Below are 16591 nucleotides of genomic sequence, written 5' to 3'. Positions count from 1 at the left end.
AAAGAAGCTCGCGGCGGACACAGAGATGTCAGTCCAGCGCCGAGAAGCCAGGTCTGCTTTTTGCAAAAGTTGAGTCGGTCTAGAGAGAGAGGCGAGGGCGAAGGGTGAGGAGGAAGGAGGAAGGTAGGGCGCTGCGGAGAAGGGGAGAAGAAGACTGCCCGCGGAGAGAAGGTCGACAGACAGGCAGACGAAGCAAGGGAGCGCGAGAGAGAGCCCAATTCACCCTGCCAAAGGTGACGGCGAGGGGGTCAGATGACTACGCCCACGGCAGGCTCCTCTCACGAGTCAGACGAGAGGCCGCCAAGGCAAGCGCCGGCGAGGAGAAACGGATGGAGAGGCTAGGATGGAATGAAACGGCGCGGAAGTGCCGTCAGAAGAGAAGAGGCGTCGAGGACTCTCGAGGCGCGAGCTTTGAACCGAGACGGCGCGGAATCGCCAGCGGCAGACGCGGTCGCCAGCAGGAGACAGGTGAAGAGAAGACAGGCGGAGAGGAGACAGGAGAGGAGAGAGACGGGGGAGAAGACAGACAGGAGAGATAAGAGACTGCCACTTGAGACAAAAATAGGTAAAGAAGACGGGAGAGAGCGCGCGAGGGGGAAAAGGCAGACAGAGACAAGCCTTTCTTCACATCTCGATGTTCCTTTCCCCGCGCCACGCGACGTAGCTGCATGCGCGGTTGATGCATGCGAGAAAATCGAGGTAACGTCTGCAGAGGTGTGTCTACTTTTTCCTTCTTCCGGTCGCGCCTGAGTCTCCTTTTTCTTGATATCGCGTAAATAGAATCTTTCACTACCCTCTCCGGAGTTGCGACACGTGCTGCCTCCTCATTTCTCTTGACTTTGCTTCCCTTCTCTCCGCGCCGCGCATGCGAACGTCACTGTGCATCTGAATCGTCAAGTCCTCCGCAGCACACTCGTCTTTCGCTTCAGTTTTCGCCTTTTTTTCGTGCCTGATTTTCCGTTCTTCATGTCTGAGTCTCTCCTTCTTTGCATGTGTGGCAGACGGGTTCAATGTCGCCTCCCTGCTTGCGTGCTTTTCTCCCTTGCTGCAGTGCAGAATCCAATTCGTGCTCGACGCTTGTCTCGGCTCCTTCCTCTGCGAGACCAAGCTCGTTTTTCTTCTTTTTTCCTCGTTTTCTGGATTCCTTCGGTCATCGCCTGTTTTCTCTGCCTCTCTTTTTCGCTTTGTCCATCCTGGATCTTCCGTACGTCGCGTCGGCCTGTGCGTCTTTTCCTCAATTTCTCCTTCTGCTGCTTCGTCTGCCTTTTCTTCTTCTTGTCTCGACTGCTGCGTGTCGGAGAGCGGCATCCCTTCCAGGGCTCTCTCCAAGAGCAGCACCACCTTCGTTTTTCGCCTCCCTCCACTCTTTTTCTGCCTCTCTTTCTTTAAAATTTCTCGACGATGGGGACGGTGATCGAGTGGCCGCTGGCGGATCCCCGCAGCGGGTTCATGGGCGTCGAGGCGCTTCGGTTTCTTTCCTCTGTCGCGCGGATGCTTCAGGTGGAGAGCGAGAGGAAGCGATTCGCTCAGGCGGCCTTGCGGGGCGCCTCCTCCCCCTCCTCGGCACGTCGGTCTTCTTCGGTTTGGTCCTCCTCGCAAGGCTTTTCTGTCCCCCTTTCAGCCTCGCATTCAGCCCGCCCGCCGTCTCCGCCTGCGTCTTGCGTTGCTGCGACATACTCTCCTCCTTCCGCGTCTGCGTCTTCGGCGACTTCCTCCTGCAGCCTCCCTGCGTGTCCCCCCTTTCACTCTGGATCCGCGGACAGCCTTGCCTCGCAAAAACCGCCTCTCGCCCTGCATCGCTTCCTTCTGCTCTTTCTCCGCACGTCGCTGCCGCCCTCAAGCGCCGCACCGAGCGGCTGGCCTTCCTCCGCCTTCCTCCACGCCGATCCGCTTCTCTTCACTTCGCTTCTCGCGCTCTTTTCAGAGAGGAGCTGCGAGGCTCCTGGCGCTCCTGTGCGACGCCGAGGCGAAAGCACGCCTCGAATGGCGAGTCCTAAACACGATAAAGAAGAGGCGGAAGGAAGCGCGAGCGAGGCAGGCCGCGTAGAAGGCAGATGCGTGTCGCCTGTGCGCGCGCACGCGCCTCAGGCGGCTGGTGGCGAACCTGCTGCTGCGGCCGAACTCTCATTCTCTGCGCGTTGGAACTCCCAGGCAGAGACGCCCGCGGAGGGAACAGGATCTTTCTCCTCTGCGTCGATTCTCCTGCTGCATCCTTCCGCATCTTCCACGTCTCGCGCGTCTTTCGCACCCTCTGATGCTTCCTCAGCGTCGCCGTCCCCCCTCTCCGCCGTCTCTCGCGCTGCAGACGTCCCTTCGGCTGGCGCGCTAGCGACGTCTGAGGCGCGATCTCCAGACTCCCAGGAGACCTCGGCGCTTGCCGCGCGGGCTGCCGAGGCCTCGTCGCCATGCTACAAACTCTACGGTAATTGGTGCTCGCCCTCCATTGCGCTGCGCAGTCTGCAGTGTGTTTCAATGTTTTTTACAGTCAAGCTGAGCCGTCGTATTCGAGTCTTCTCAGTAGGTCGCTGTGCCTCTAGTTTCCGATTTCGTTTTCGCCCAAACTGAGGCTGTGATGCTCGGGGTAGCGCGCCGGCTGGGCGGTCTCCCTGCATTCTGCCCCTGCGTCGTTCGCTTTCAACGCGCAGGGTTGTGTGCTGCGCCCTCGTTCTTCCGCTTTCTTCTCGAGGGTTGCGGGTTTTTTACCTCTGTCGCAGCTGGCTGGCTTTCGATCTTGCTTGCTCGAAGTTTAGAGAGTGTGTTTTCAAGCGGGCTCGCTGTATTTGTCTTCTTTGTTTCCGTTTAGTGGAAGCCCCTCTCCGGCGTGAGGCCCTTCTTACTTCCTCTCCCATTCTCCGCAGCCTCAGCACGTCTGCGACAGAAAGCCCCCGCGCCCGAGGCCGTCCGTATTGTTCATGTATTCTTGCGGTTTTGTGTTTTTTCTTTGTTTTTTTCGCAGTGCGCGGGGTGAGCCGCAGCGAGACTGCGGAGTCGCTGCTTGCGCGTTTTTCGCCGTTTGGGGTGGTCGTGGACTTCCAGATGCGCGGCGGATTTGGGTTCGTTACCTTCGCGGCGCGGGAGGACGCGGAGGCTGCGCGGCGGGCGCTGCACGGCGCGCCGAGCGGCTGCCGCGAGACGAAGCGCCTTGAGGTTCACTGGGCGAAGACTTCCAGCGTGGCGGCGGACGTAGGAGGCGACGCGGCACCCCGAGGCGCGAAGCCGGGCGAGGCCGCTGACGGCGGCGGAGGAGACTTTGGAGCCCATACTAAAGACGCACGCGACACACGAAGAACGGAAGTGGAAATGGAGGCAGGAGACACAGAACCGAGCGCGCTTGCAGCGGCAGGCTCCTCCCTGTCTGCCTCTTCTGCGCGCATATCTGCGAAGAAGCACCACGGGCGAGAGCCTGAAGAGGCGACGCTGAAGGAAACGAGTCAGGAGCGGCAGATGCTCATGAGGCGTCTGAAATACGTCACCAAGTTCGTCAGGCTCATCCACGGCCAGGACAAACTTTTGTCTTTCTTGCGAATCGTAGGTATCTCGTTTTTCTCGCGCGCGGCGCTGCTGCGAGACTCCTGCGTTACGGAAAAACACAGACCGAAATCTAGTATGATAGGGATTAATATTCACTACTAGCAAACCATTAAGGAAATTGCGAAACGTCTTGGTCAGTAAAATTTGACTTCATTGACCCATTTAGATTTTTTCGAATATACTAACAAATGCTTGTCCCACGGTGCTGATCTCACTGGAGTTAGGAAACTTTCTTTTCGTCCGTACACTCGCCCTGTCTCGGGCCTCTTCTTTTTTCGTGGCGCATGGGCGGTCTCACCGGTTCTCTCGGCGCAGTCCGCTCTGCCTGTTCCGCTTGGCGCCGACTGCGGACTTCGCGGCGCCGCGTGTTTGGCTGGCGAGCACTGTGAATGACCTGACTCTCTTCAGTTCGCAGTTTCGGCCGCATGCATGCGCGTACGCTTCTCCGGCTGCGGCGGGCTGGGCAAGGGCGGGCAGACGCGCGATTCGAGTTCGATTTCGCCTTGGGTTTCTCTTTTGTGTCTGGGTCTGTTGACAGATCGCCCGCGGCGACGGCGCGTCTGTGCTCAAGGAGATCTCCGAGTCCTTTGCAGCAGCTGCGGCAACGTGAGGGCAGCGAAAGGGTAGCTTGATCTCAGTGGGCGCCTTGCATTCCACTGGTCTCTGGCTCGGAAGCGTCAGCGTCCCTCCTATAGACACGCTTTTTCTAGTTTTCTCTATGAAGGCTCCAGCGTGTCCTGCGCCGGCGCGTAGACGTGTATCTTGAGCCACCAGTGCGCGTAGTAATATGCTACTCATATATAATCTGTATACATACGTATATATGTGTACATCTCCTGGTACTGATATATGTCGATTAAATACATCTATATATATCCACGTGGGGCTGTGCGACCTATCCACACATGCCTCTGTGGAGCTCGCGCGCTTTTTTCTGACTTGCTTCTACTATGTATGTGTCTGTATACGTACGCATATATTGCGCTGCACCTCGTTTTCCGCAGAGGCGCGAGATGCATCTCCAGGTGCGTGGGGACTGTCGCGTCGCGGCGTGTGTCTGCAGGCTGCATGCCTGCCAGGAGTATGTCGGCGTTGACTTCCGGAAGATTTGCGCGCGCGTCTTCGTGCCAGGAGACGGCAAAGTTCCGGTGAGGCTGGCGACGTCTCAGCCAGCCCGCGACGAAGGGCGACGGCAGGCCGGTTGCCAAGGGGTCTGCAGAGGTGGTCCCGAAGTCCGGAGGCGGGACGCGTCTCCTTGCGGACGCGCGCGACCGATCAGAGTCGCGCCTCGGCATAGCGGTTATCACTCCCGACGCGGGCGCGGGAATAGGGCATGGTCCATGTAGCTTCACGACTTTTATGGCTCCTCTTTTTTCGAGCCAAGTGTTGTCGAGGCGCCCCGCGGCTCTAACGGGTCTGCGTTTCCGCTTCGCCCTCAGAAACTGGGCGCAGGCCTCCAGCCCGCTGCCCAGTCTTCGCCCCCCTCACGCGCCTCGGGAGTCCCGCTAGGGGCCGTCGGCGGGGCGCCGTCTAGGGTTCAGGGTCTAGGGTTTTGTTTTGCAAGTTGCGCGTTTTGTTGGTCTGTGTGCTGCGCGGCAGCGGACTGCTGCGGCAGTATGTGTGCAGACGCCGCCCAGCTGGAAATGCACTTCTATCGATCCGCGGATAGTTGGCGAGGGGCGCGAGGAAGCCTTTTACGGGGCACCGGTCGGCGCACGGATTCGCTGCTTTCGCGCGCTGTCGCAGGATTTCGTTCTGCGGCTGCCTGCCGCAGCGTCACCCGCCTCCGGCGCGTCCGCTGCGCGCGAGTCGACGTCCTGTTCAGACGCCGAAGCGCAGCCTGCCGCAGCTGCGGTCGCTGGCGCAGAAGGGCCGCGAGGCGAAGCGGCCAGCGCGCAGCCAGCGGAGAGGGACGCAGATGGGAGAGAACTGAACGGAGTCGAAAAAGAAGAAGACGTCGAGGTAGTCGACTTGTGCGTCATCGTCGCTGTACATTCGCATGCGCCACTTCAAGAGTTCTTCGATCGTCTTCGGCGCGCGTATGCGCGGCGGTCGCGCCACGGCTTCCTCTGTGTCTCCCTTCCCTGCTGCGGTAAACTGAGACAAACTTCTGGAAGAAAACCAACCAAAGTGATTTCGAACGCGTCGCCCCTCCTCTTGCATTTATACCGGCATACACTTACCTGCACGTAGCTGGATGCGTTGTGAGAGCTGGAGACCTGTCTTTCTATAGATCTATATCTTTCTATACATATAAATATATTTTTATATGTGATCTGTGGGGCTCTCGTGGATGAGTCTGCCTATCAGTGTCTTCACGCTGCTCTTTCCCCGTGCGCGTCGCTCGCTAATGGAGCCGAGTCGTCTCTGGTTCACGCACTCTTTTGTAAGCTTGCGGAGTTTTGTGTGTGCAGGCCTGCACATATCCTTATTGTTGATTTATGGCTGCCTGGAACCGCGCAGAGAGCTCCTCAAGTCGCTACTGGCCGCGGTCGGTTTGTCACGGTTGTAGGTGCACGTGTTCGTGCGCTTGTATGGGGAGGGGTGCATGTGTTTCGACAATTTTTGTTTTTTTTTTTCTTTTTCACAGGCTCGGAGGGCTTTCTGGCGCAGCCGCCTGTGGGGCGATTCGTGGACGGCGCGGTGCTCTCAAAGTGCCGCGAATTTGTCATCTACTACTCGCCATCCGAAGACAGCCTGTGAGAAGGGCCTCTTGAAGGCCCTCGCCAGGCCCCAAAACGCTGGTCTAGTGGCTGTGAGCTCCCCCCCAATGAGGAGAGAGGCTTCTCTGGACTGCCGAAATACGTTTCAGATGCACCGGGGAGATTCCGTCTGTATGTGGCGCAGGCGGACTGGCGCTCCTTCTCAGAAAGTCACGCACGCCCCAGCGCGAGAGACGTTGGGCACTCGAGCCCGCAGCTTCCTCAGAGGGAACGCAAACCACCCGCGTTCACGCGAAGGTAGTCGCCCCTGACGATGTGGGGCCTTCCATGCGCCGCCAGGCGCCTCGATTTCCCTTTCGTTTTGATCTTCGAGCCCAGGCACGCTCACACGGCTCGTCTCTTCTCTGAGCTTTGTTTTTGGACGGCAGGGAGACGCTCTTTCCTCCGCAGCCTCAAAGCCGCCATTGCGTCAGCGCGACGTCTTGTGGGCGACAAGGGAACAGCTACTCCGCGTGCAGATGTACGCACCGATCCTCGTAGACAGCGGTTCGGTTGTCGCATAGATCCAACTATTCCCGTATACATATACATACATATATATATGTATCGAGACATCTCAGACTCAGGCGCCGTTGCGCGATGAAGGAACAAATTCGCACAGGCCTGCATGCCCTCTCACTATCCACAGCTTTGAATCCGGGCGGAGAGTTGAGGCGCCGCAGAAAAAGAAGAAAATAAGTTTTGCCAGTTCCGCGCCGCGCGAGTGTCTGCCGCGGACTCGAGAATCCTCTTCTTGTAGTCCTCAAAGTGCAGCCTCCCCTGGACAACGCCTAACGCACACCATGTATGCACAAGCACAACTATATAGAAACCGATGCATCCAGCCTGCTCAACAATGCGATATGGTGGCCCACAAACTTATATATATGTATATAAATATATGTATGAATGTACATATATATAAATAAATACATATACAATAGGCCTATACGCGTACGTGTCGTCAGACTGGGAGCGGATCCACGCAGGCCATGGCGGAAATTTTTCGGGGCGTTCGCCGTTCGCATTAGTGCCTAAGGGTGTGAGCAATATTCTGCAGGCGAGAGGGTTTTTTCACTGCCTCAGCTTGGTTGACTAAAGAGCATCTCCGTTCTGTGGAGGCGCGACCGGGGTCCTCACCGTAGGCGACGTTCGCTTCGACTTCTGCGTCTGCTTCGCCAGCCTTCTTCGCCATGAGGCGCGCCCTTCAGAGGCCGCAGACACAAGGAACGTGAGCCGGTAAGGTGCATCATACAAACGCGCCTGGGCCTCCTCTTCTTGGTGCAGCACAGCGCAGTACCTGTCTTTTTATCTCCCCATACCGTGCCTGTGGAGGCTCTACATGGCTCTCTCTCTAGAGCGACTCACTGTCACCAGCAGACATCCTTCAATATATGTGTACATTTGTATGTCTTTATGGACAGGGCAGCATGCGCACGCTTTGATCTCAATATTCCGGGAGGTGAATCGGCATTGACACTCTGTAAAGGCGCCTGACTCTCTGTTGGGGGAGTCCTGTTTTCTGGACTCGTGAGCGTGGTGACCGCGCCACACGCCAGGTGTAGTGAGGCGCAGAGGCGACAGGCTGGCTGCGGAGTCCCGCGGGAGAGTCGGCAGATCGTTTTCTTTCTCGCCTCTCGAAAGGAGAATGCTCACTCGAAGAGGCGCTCGGCGGCCTGCACGTAGTCGCCCGTCGCCGCGTCCACACGGCCCAGATGGTGCTGAGAATCCACTGAAAGTAGCGCGAGAAGAAAAGCAAAAAACGTGCCGACAGACGTCAGTCACGTCAGTCAAGCAGAAACAGACTCGCGGCGCCAGACAAAAAGCGGCTGCGGAGAGCCGAGGAGACAGACGTAAAAGAGACAGCCTTCAAGGGCGAGGGCCGTTCTCCAAGCAGAGGTGCGTCGAGCTAGCGAATGCGAGTATACTTGCTCAATTCGTGTGAGTCTTCTAGATAAATTTGAAAAGTTATATACAAATATACATATATATATTTACGGGTGTGTGAATATGTAAGACGCACGGAAAACACTCTCAACCCCTCTTTTCGAACCGTTTCTCTGAAAAGCTTTACATATTGGTGCCAAAGATACAGATATTCCACTCAATTCCGTGCACGGGTGGGATAATGGAGAACAACGCAGGCACGTTCCCGACAGTGGGGAAGACAGAGAGAAATGGAGACTCAAGTCGATGAAGTTCGGCCTCGCCCCGATGGCAATTTGTGACAGTCTCCTTCCTCACGAGTCGCAAAGACCGCGAAAGGGCTCTGCGGAAGACTACTCCGCTTGCAACTCGTGTTTGGTGGCCTTGTGTCGACTTTTTGCATCGCCTCGCACATCGTTGAAGCGTCCTCCAGCCGCTCTGCGCGAAGGAAGACACAAGACCAGAGAAGAGCCGTGAAGGAAACGCAGAAACTAGTTCCCTTTGTCGAGCTCGAGGCTCCACCTGCCTAGCGTTTCGTCCGGATCGAATCTTTTGAAGAGTGTGAAACTAACTGTCGAGCGGTTCACACACACGCAAATTAGCGAAGGCGTTCAGGAGCTCAGCTCGCCGTCAGTCCAACAAGATGCGTGGAAGGAAGGAAGCGTTGCCATTGAGACCTCGCTGCAGTTGCGCGTCGCTCTGCAGAGGCGTGTTGTCAGCGGCTGCGGCTGGGTTCCGTGCGTCACTCTGCGCACCCTATCCCTCTTTTTGCTTCACGTTTCCACTCTTCTCTACAGACCTTCTGCACTTCGCTCTATCTGCATGCGCGCAGACTGTCGTGGAAGATATAACATTCCGCACACGCAAAGCGAGAGGTCTGCGCGTCCCCGGGCGATGGAGCCCGCGCGTTCAACTTCGTGCGCAGCGCTGACTTCTTCTGCAACACTGAGTTCTCCTGTGATGCTGATTTCTTCTGCGACAGAGTTCTTCTGCATCTCACCGAGATCGCGCGGCGTACCGGGGTCGTGGACTGTCTCTCCTTCCTCGCCGCTGGCTCTCGCTCGGAGCGAAGGCGACGGATGCGCATGCGCCGAGGAAGCCGATGTGGATTTTGGGTTTAGGGTCTCCTCTTCTCGCGGCCGTTTCGCTTTCTCATTTTCGCTCTTCTTCTCCTGCGAATCCTCGAAGGAGACGCGGATGTCGCCGCGTCTCGCAGCCGCTTCGCCGGTCGTCTCGCCTGCTGCTTTCGCCGCGCGCGACCAGCCGCGAGGCGACGCAGAGGAAGCCGAACGCGGTGAAGCAGAAGCAGACGCCGAAGAGGAAGAAGGCGTGGAGGAGGCCGCGGCCGCGCAACGCGACGGTAAGGGAGAAGACGCGGAGGCGGCTGCCTCAGCGGCAGAAACGGTGGCACACAGATAAAAACTCGAAGAAGCCGAAGGAGACACTCCAGGCAGAGAAGAAGGAGACGACGCGGCGGGCATCGCGGATGGGGCATCTGCGCCTGCAGAGGAGAGAGAGGCGTGAGGGCGAGGAGGAGGCGACGACGCAGAGGGCGTTGAGACAGCCGGTGTGTAGAAGCGCCAGTTCCTTTTGGCCGCGAGAGGCGCCGCGCTGAAGATTTCTTCTATCGTGTCTAAGTGATACTCCATGCAACGCCGCGAGGTCTTCAGGTCTCTGCGAGGAAGCACGCCCAGATGCGAGGCGGGACCGTCAAAAAAAGAGGAAACGATTCGAGAGGCGATCCGAGAAAAACAGAGAACGACAGATTCAGGGCGCTTCTTTCCTTCTCGCTTCTTCGGCACGGCCGACGCATCGGCGCAAGCGAGCGAGAAGATGAAACAGATGCGGAAGTCCTCAGGAAAGCGGCGTCAGGCGACAAGGCGATCTCGTGGAGAACAAATGACGCTACTCGCTCGTTACGCGGAAGAAGGCCAGCCCTGCTGTGCCTCACTCCTGATACGCGCCCAGGGGTGCCCATACACATGCTGTGAACTTAAACGCTTTCACATGACGATATATGTATATGTAGATGTACGTAGATGCATATTAAAGATGTATATATATGTATATGTATGTATGTATATGTAAAAATATGTATGTGCATATAGATGTATATATTCGCATACGGGCGAATTCGCGCAGAGGCCTGCACGCGGCGACTCGGCAGTTGAAGCATTTTTTTTCTCTTTTTGCCTACCCCGTCGGGAAGACGGTCAGGCCGAGGTTTCCGACGGCAAGGCTGTGGCGAACAAGATTTCGGCGCCGCGCGGCGATTTCCGCGGCTGCGCGGTAGTGCGCCGCCGCGTCCTCAGGCTTATCTGAGAAGAAACGAAGACGAAACTCCAGCGAGAACGAGACTTCCAGACAACGCGCTGAGCAGCGAAATAGGAAACGGAGGAACGCGGCAGTGCGCCGAATACGGAGACACCAGACCGCGGCGGGAAAGAGCTTCTCTCTTGCTTTTCACGCATGCCTCGTTGGCAAGGCGAGCGAGCGGCGCGGCGTTTGGTACATCTGAGACCGCAGGGAACTGAAGCGGAGAACGGCCGCGGGAGAGGCTGCGCAGCGGAAGTGCGCCTCCGCGTCTGTTTGTTCTGTATCTGCGTAGACCTCTTGTGTGCGTGGATGCCGGCGTGAGCAGGCCTAAAAAAATGCGATTCACCGCCTCTATGAAGAGAGAAGAGCGCATACAAGCCGTATCCGCGCACCCTACGCACATGCAAAGTAGGCGGTTTGAGGAAAGGAAAATATCTCCGCGGGGTCGTCGCACTCACCGAGCCTGCTGCACACGAGCCCGATGTTCATGTGCGCAACGTACTGCCCTGAAAAAAATAGAAGAGAACAAAGGCAGCGAAATTTACGCGTAGGTCGGGGCGGCGCGGTGTAAGGGCCTGGCTTCTCATCTGCACAACCGCACGCCCGCACGCTTCTCGTAGACAGCGATCTCTTTCTTCCGCGTCTCTTCTTCGTTCCTCGTGAGGTCAGCCGCGCAGGATGTGTGAAGGGACTCTCTCCGACGTGTCCCTCTGCTGTCAAGCAGTTGACGCATGCGCCAACTGCTTTGCTGCAGCGGCGGCGAAGCCTGGTCAGGAAGCTTCCACAGGCGCGCACGATGAAGCGAGTCGAGTAGCTCGCTGCAGTGAGAAGCGGAGACTAGCCCGATGGGTGCAGCGGAGCCCCGAGAGGCACAATCAACGCGGATGGTCCTGCGGCGGCAAGTCTGGTGCGAAGGTCTCCGTCTCGCGTTCCCTCACCGTCCTCGTCCGCGAGAGAGAGCTGCTGCGTGTGATGCTGCAGCGCCTCTTCAAACGCCTCGCACCGGAGGAAGTCGATCCCGAGGCTGCGCGGTAAGAGAGGCGGAGACAGCGAAACAGAGATGCCAACGCATTGGCCGTGAGGGTTAGGGTCTATGCTGCAGCCATAGGAAGTCACCAGACGTGCGCAGAGCGGAAGGAGAAGGAGCGGCATGAAGGAGAAGGGGGGGAGAAGAGGCTCTAGACGCGGATCTGAAGCTGCACTCCCTGAGTCGACCCCAGTCGCCTATCACGTTTGTCTCGGTGATTCAAGCTGCTTGTAAGCCTAGAATGCTTGAGTTTAGGGTATAGGGTCTAGATCTGACCCCTCCTCAGGCCCTCCTCAGACCCCCGGCCTACCAATTGTGGGCGAGAACTTGCAGGTCGCGGTCTCCAAGGGTCTGGGCGCAGGCAAGGAGATCCTGGTAGGCTGAGATGGCCTGCGTCCAGCGCCGTTTGTTGTCGAGCACGACTCCGAGCGCGTAGAGCCTCTGCGTAGCCGCTTCGAGGTTGCCTTCGCGTTTGGCGGCCGGCACCAGGAGCTTGGCGTCGGAGACGCGGTGCGCAGGCGAACGCACGCCGAACGCTGGAAATACTTCCCTCCGCGCTTTCCTTCAAAAACACGCCGGCACAGCCAGAGCGCAAAAGGCATGGGCATGTAGAGGCCAGCGAGGAAAGCTTGCGCGCTTCTGGGCGCAGCGGCGAGACAAGAGGGAGAGGCGGAAAGAGACACAGCGGAGGAACCGCAAGCCGCGTCGAGCTGCAAGCGTTGTGCCGAGGCGCCGCGCCTGGGGGGCGCTTCAGCCAGCGAGCGCAGCAGCACCCGCGCCGCAGCCGCTCGCTTTCAGCGGCGCGTGGAGGCGCGGCGAGCCCTCGCTTTCTCGCTCCGCCTTTACACCATCCAGCCGGACGGGAGACACACGCCGCGGTCGGCGGAATCTCCGCGCCTCCGAGCACTGCGCACGGCGGGGCGGGGGCGGGGTGGGGTCGTCGAGGGAAGACAGAGAGAAGAAAGAAGGCGAAAAGGAGCCAGCAAGAGAAGTGCCGCGCGTAGAGATGCTTCAGAATAAAGTGCAGAAATAGTGAGACTGGGGTGGGGCGCCTCCGCCGTGAGATATGACCTATAACCATTCGGCGTCTAGGAAACAATATGGGGCCCCAGGGCGATCCACGAACGGGCCCTGGATGCAGACGGAGCCTGAAAATCGGGCCTCGACAGGCCCGTGCGGCGTGTGGGGGGCGGCGCCAGCCAGATTCGAGACGATGCGCATAAAGAAGCTCGCCACGCCAGCCGCGCCGCCACGCGAGGGCCTTTCAACGGGGCGCTTGCCTCACTTCCTGTCTCGTGTTTCCTACCGTTTGATGCTTTTCAAGTAGCTCCTGGGGTCGTTGAGGCCGCTGGGCACCCCGCTGCACTCTGGGGGAAGGCCCGCGAGACCGTGGCGCTGACTGTATCTTCTGGGCCCTGAGGACGGCCGCGCCGCCCGCGATCGCCGGCGCGCGCTTGGCGCCCCGCTCCCGCCGGCCTGTCTGTCATCTAGGCGCGAGGGCGCGCAGAAATGGAACGGCGACTCGGGACGCTGCGGCTGCTGCAGCGCCAGACTCGAAGGCCGGGTGCCCGCGCGGCGAAGCGCTGCGCGGCGCGCCTCGTCGGCGCGGGCTGCCGAGACGCCCAAGCTGCCGAAGCGCGCCTGTCGGGCAGCGACACATGCAGAAGCAAGAGACGAGGCAGAAGCATCGTCTACACAGCCACGTCACGAGGGCGTCCCCGCGCCAACGAACCAGAAGCGGCGCGACCCTCTGGAGCGTCTCCCACGACGTGCGCCCATCCGTGGTTCGCGGGGTTGGTCTCCAACTGCGCACGCGGTTTCAGGGAGCTTGCAGAAAGCGAGAGGTAAACGCAAGTGAGAGAGAGAAGACACCAGGGGGAGGGGGCAGAGTGGGCGGAAGTTACTTGTTGGAGATCCGTCGGCCGTCGGGCTCGGGGTCTGTTGGTCGGCGCCGTTAACGACTCGGGCACCGCCGCGGCGCCTTCGCCGCGGGCCCTTGAAGCTCTCCGCCCCGCCTCGTCTTCGCTTTCTGGGTTGAGGCGTCGTCTCGAGGCAGCGGCGTCCAGCGCCGCTTGCTCCCCCAGCGCGCCGGCTCGGTCGCGAGTGCCCTCTGGCTCTCTCCCTGCCGCTTCTCTATGGATGGGCCTGGCCCGCCGCTGTGGGGGTGCCGCAGCTGTATTCTTTTCCGCGTCGGTTCGGCGTTCTTCGCTTCGCCTAGGGCCCTCGTTCACGTCAGCCGCTGGGGTCTGCCGCACTGCGGCGCGCTCGCCAGCCCTCCGCCTGGCTGGGCTTTCGTCGTCGAGACCTGGGTTCTCTCCAGCACAGACGACCCCTCGAGGAGGCCCTTCCTGGCCGAAAACGCAGACCTCCGCGTCTCCTCCGTCGCCTCCAGTTTCGGCGGCTCGCGGCGGTGCAGGGCGAAAGGCGAAAGTACCCACATGCGAGGAGCTCCCCGCTGGACCTCTGCGGCCAGGCGCGACGCTGCCGCTCAACGACGCGCGAGCTTTGGGGGCGTCGGCACGCGAAGGGGGAGGAGGAGGCAGCGCCCTCGCCTGCGCAGGCTCACGCGGAAGAGCCGGCAGAGACTCTCTCTCTTCTGCCTTCGCTCCAAGGGTGGAATGCGGTGCGGCGAGGCGCCCTGATTCTTCTTCGGGGGAAGAAGAAGGGTGAGGAGACCAGTGGAAACGCCCCCTGGGTGCGCTCGAGTTTGGCACGGCGCTGCCTTGCAGTTTTTTAGTTTCTCCTGCCTCTACACCCGAGGCCCTCTCGCGTGAGGGATGAGAAGACAAAGAGGAGGCGAGTCGGTGCGAGGCGGGAGGGAGCTCGTCTTCTGTGGAGAGTGCAGGGCAACGAGCCGACAGAAGATTGTTCGTCTCGCTTGAGAGCTCTAGGCTTCGAAGCCCAGCTGAGGCTTCGGGGTAAATGACGTGAGGCGGCGGACTTTCCTCTTCCTTTTCTGAATGGCGAGGCTGCGGGTGACTCGCGGGAGAAGAAGGCGAAGCAAGCGGCGCAGGCAAAGAAGAACGGCCAGGGGCGGAGGACGAACCAGCCCAAACGCGAGGGAGGGATGAAGAAGAAGAGGCGGATGGAATCTCCGAAGACGACAGTGAAGTGGGAGAGAGAGTTCCAGTTCCACCGCTGTTTTTCCTGGGCGGTATTCCACCAGGATCAAAGTCGCAGTTCTCGGTGGCAAAAGAACGCGTTTGAGGCGACGCGGAGGGCCCGGCGCCGCCTTCCTGAGACCAGAGCTCGGGTAAATCGCACTGCGGGCTCACAGGAGACTCGCTCTCACCCCCAGAGGAACGACGTGGTGTACGTACATCCGACAGCTCGCTGGATGGCGCCCACCGCGTGGGGGCCGTTCTCCCAGGCGAGCCATATTCATCCTCTGCTGGCTCGTCTTCAGTCCACGCCCGCACGTTTTCAGAAGAACGCAGCAGATTTTCACCTGAAGAGACTCGCATGGGCGCGCCGCTCAGCTTCATTGAATAGTGTGCGCAAGAGAAGGAGAAAATGCTGGCTTGAGAAACCGCAGCGAAGGCGGGAAAAAGACGGAGGCTGGCTGGTCTATCCAGCAGCTCCGGAGAGAGAAAACGAAGGCTCGGCTGCTGGAGCCTTCATGGGGCTCCGAGTGAGGGGTCAGAATGAGAAAATATTCACGCGGCAGCTGTCAACAGCGCCAGAGAAAACCGGGTTTCGCTCGCTTTCGGCCAGGAAGACACCGCTGGAAAGTAGTCAAAAAAGGTCGCACGTTCTTTTCGGTGCATCGCGCCCGCCCTCTGACCCAGCCGACTGCTCAGGTGGAAAACCCGCTGCGCATGGCAGGAAACAGGAAAAAGCCGTTACTATTGAACGATATGACGTTTCTAAGAGTCGGGTGTGTCTCGAATCCTGTAAGCAGCACGATCGAGGCTCGCGAAGGACTGGGCACGGAAGTAGACTCTCGAGCGAGATGCTTTCTTTCCGCGAGCCCAATACAAGAGCGAAATTCGATGAAAGAACGGGCAAACGCGCGGCGTTTGGCACACGCACAGAACAGAGAGCCCAAGACAAGATACCTCGCTGTATTGTCTCGTGAGCTGTCGCGCCAAGTCCCTGTGGGTTTGCATGTGTAAACAACTTCGGAGTTACGGAGCCAGGTCCGCGCGAAAGTTGTTTTCGAAGCTTGTGTGCGTTTGACAATTCAGCGCTTCTGTCCTGCAAGCTTTTCTTGGGCGTGACCTAAAGCCTAAACTCGCGTTCGGCTCGCACGCGGATTGGAGACAGCATGGGGGGTCAGCTGACCGCTGCCGTGCACCGAGAATATTCTCGCCTGCCTAGACAACGGGGCGGTTGGCAAAACAGAGGATACGGAAGCGCGTGCAAGTTTACAGCCTACTTTCGCGGATTCGGTCCGTTTACAGGAGAAAATAAAGACGGGAGGGGAGGAGACAGCCCCGGTGGGAAGCGCGCAAGCCCCAGAGATGCAGCCAAGCCAATGCCTTTTTCGCTCTTTTTCCGCCATGCATGGCCGACTTTTTGAACTGTGTCTATTTCTAAAATCTGGATTTGCTTCTCTTCTGCACCTGGGAACATGTGTGTGTCGGAAAGCCCTCCCGGACTGCGCATTGGATTCGTCGATGCCTGCGATCGCTGTCAATGAGGCCAGCCTGTCGATTTTTCCGCTGCTTGTCCGCGGTGGTGAAGGGGAACGGTGGGCGCTTGTAGTTTCGCACGAAGCCCAAGCACGGAAGAGAGCAACAGAGCGTCCCTGGCCGCTTCACAGTTTGCTCTAAATGTGACCCGGTCCTTCCGGAAAAGTGAGGAAGCCGGGGAGAGAGGCTAAACAGCACATTTCCATCTCTCACCCTAAAATCCCGGCGTCCGAGCGAGGGTCTGCCCCGTTTGATAAGGCGTGCCGGGCTCCGCAAAACGTGCGGAACGAGGGAAAATTTTCCAGTTTCACGCTGTCAGTACGCCCTCGCGCCCACTGAAGTTCTTCGTAGGCGCGTTTGAAAAGCGCGCCATCTGGAGTTATCCCCCGTGTGCACGAGAAGGTATCGTACCCTGTTTTCACGAGAAAGCAAGCGAGGATACCCACCAGGAGGGG

General features: G+C 59.0%; 2 protein-coding genes across 2 annotated transcripts; one reads left to right on the top strand and one right to left on the bottom strand.

Annotated features, from left to right (window-relative positions):
* Positions 1 to 1401: 1401 nt before the first annotated feature.
* On the top strand, positions 1402 to 6234 carry BESB_012090 (uncharacterized protein; the record flags this gene model as incomplete). Its single annotated transcript, XM_029359939.1, has 6 exons — positions 1402 to 2422; positions 2957 to 3528; positions 4070 to 4137; positions 4595 to 4679; positions 5131 to 5623; positions 6122 to 6234. 6 exons carry the CDS (start codon positions 1402 to 1404, stop codon positions 6232 to 6234), a joined length of 2352 nt encoding a protein of 783 aa, XP_029216606.1.
* A 638-nt stretch (positions 6235 to 6872) lies between these two features.
* BESB_012080 (uncharacterized protein) lies at positions 6873 to 14987 on the bottom strand (the record flags this gene model as incomplete). The annotated part of the gene is made up of 11 exons (XM_029359938.1): positions 6873 to 7024; positions 7374 to 7438; positions 7890 to 7965; positions 8478 to 8597; positions 9160 to 9833; positions 10357 to 10477; positions 10934 to 10981; positions 11414 to 11499; positions 11813 to 12064; positions 12809 to 13143; positions 13407 to 14987. 11 exons carry the CDS (start codon positions 14985 to 14987, stop codon positions 6873 to 6875), a joined length of 3510 nt encoding a protein of 1169 aa, XP_029216605.1.
* Between the last annotated feature and the right edge of the window lie 1604 nt (positions 14988 to 16591).

This window comes from Besnoitia besnoiti, chromosome IX (genome assembly GCF_002563875.1).
Source record: "Besnoitia besnoiti strain Bb-Ger1 chromosome IX, whole genome shotgun sequence".
Classification (NCBI taxonomy): domain Eukaryota; phylum Apicomplexa; class Conoidasida; order Eucoccidiorida; family Sarcocystidae; genus Besnoitia; species Besnoitia besnoiti.
This window is presented reverse-complemented; position numbering and strand designations above follow the sequence as displayed.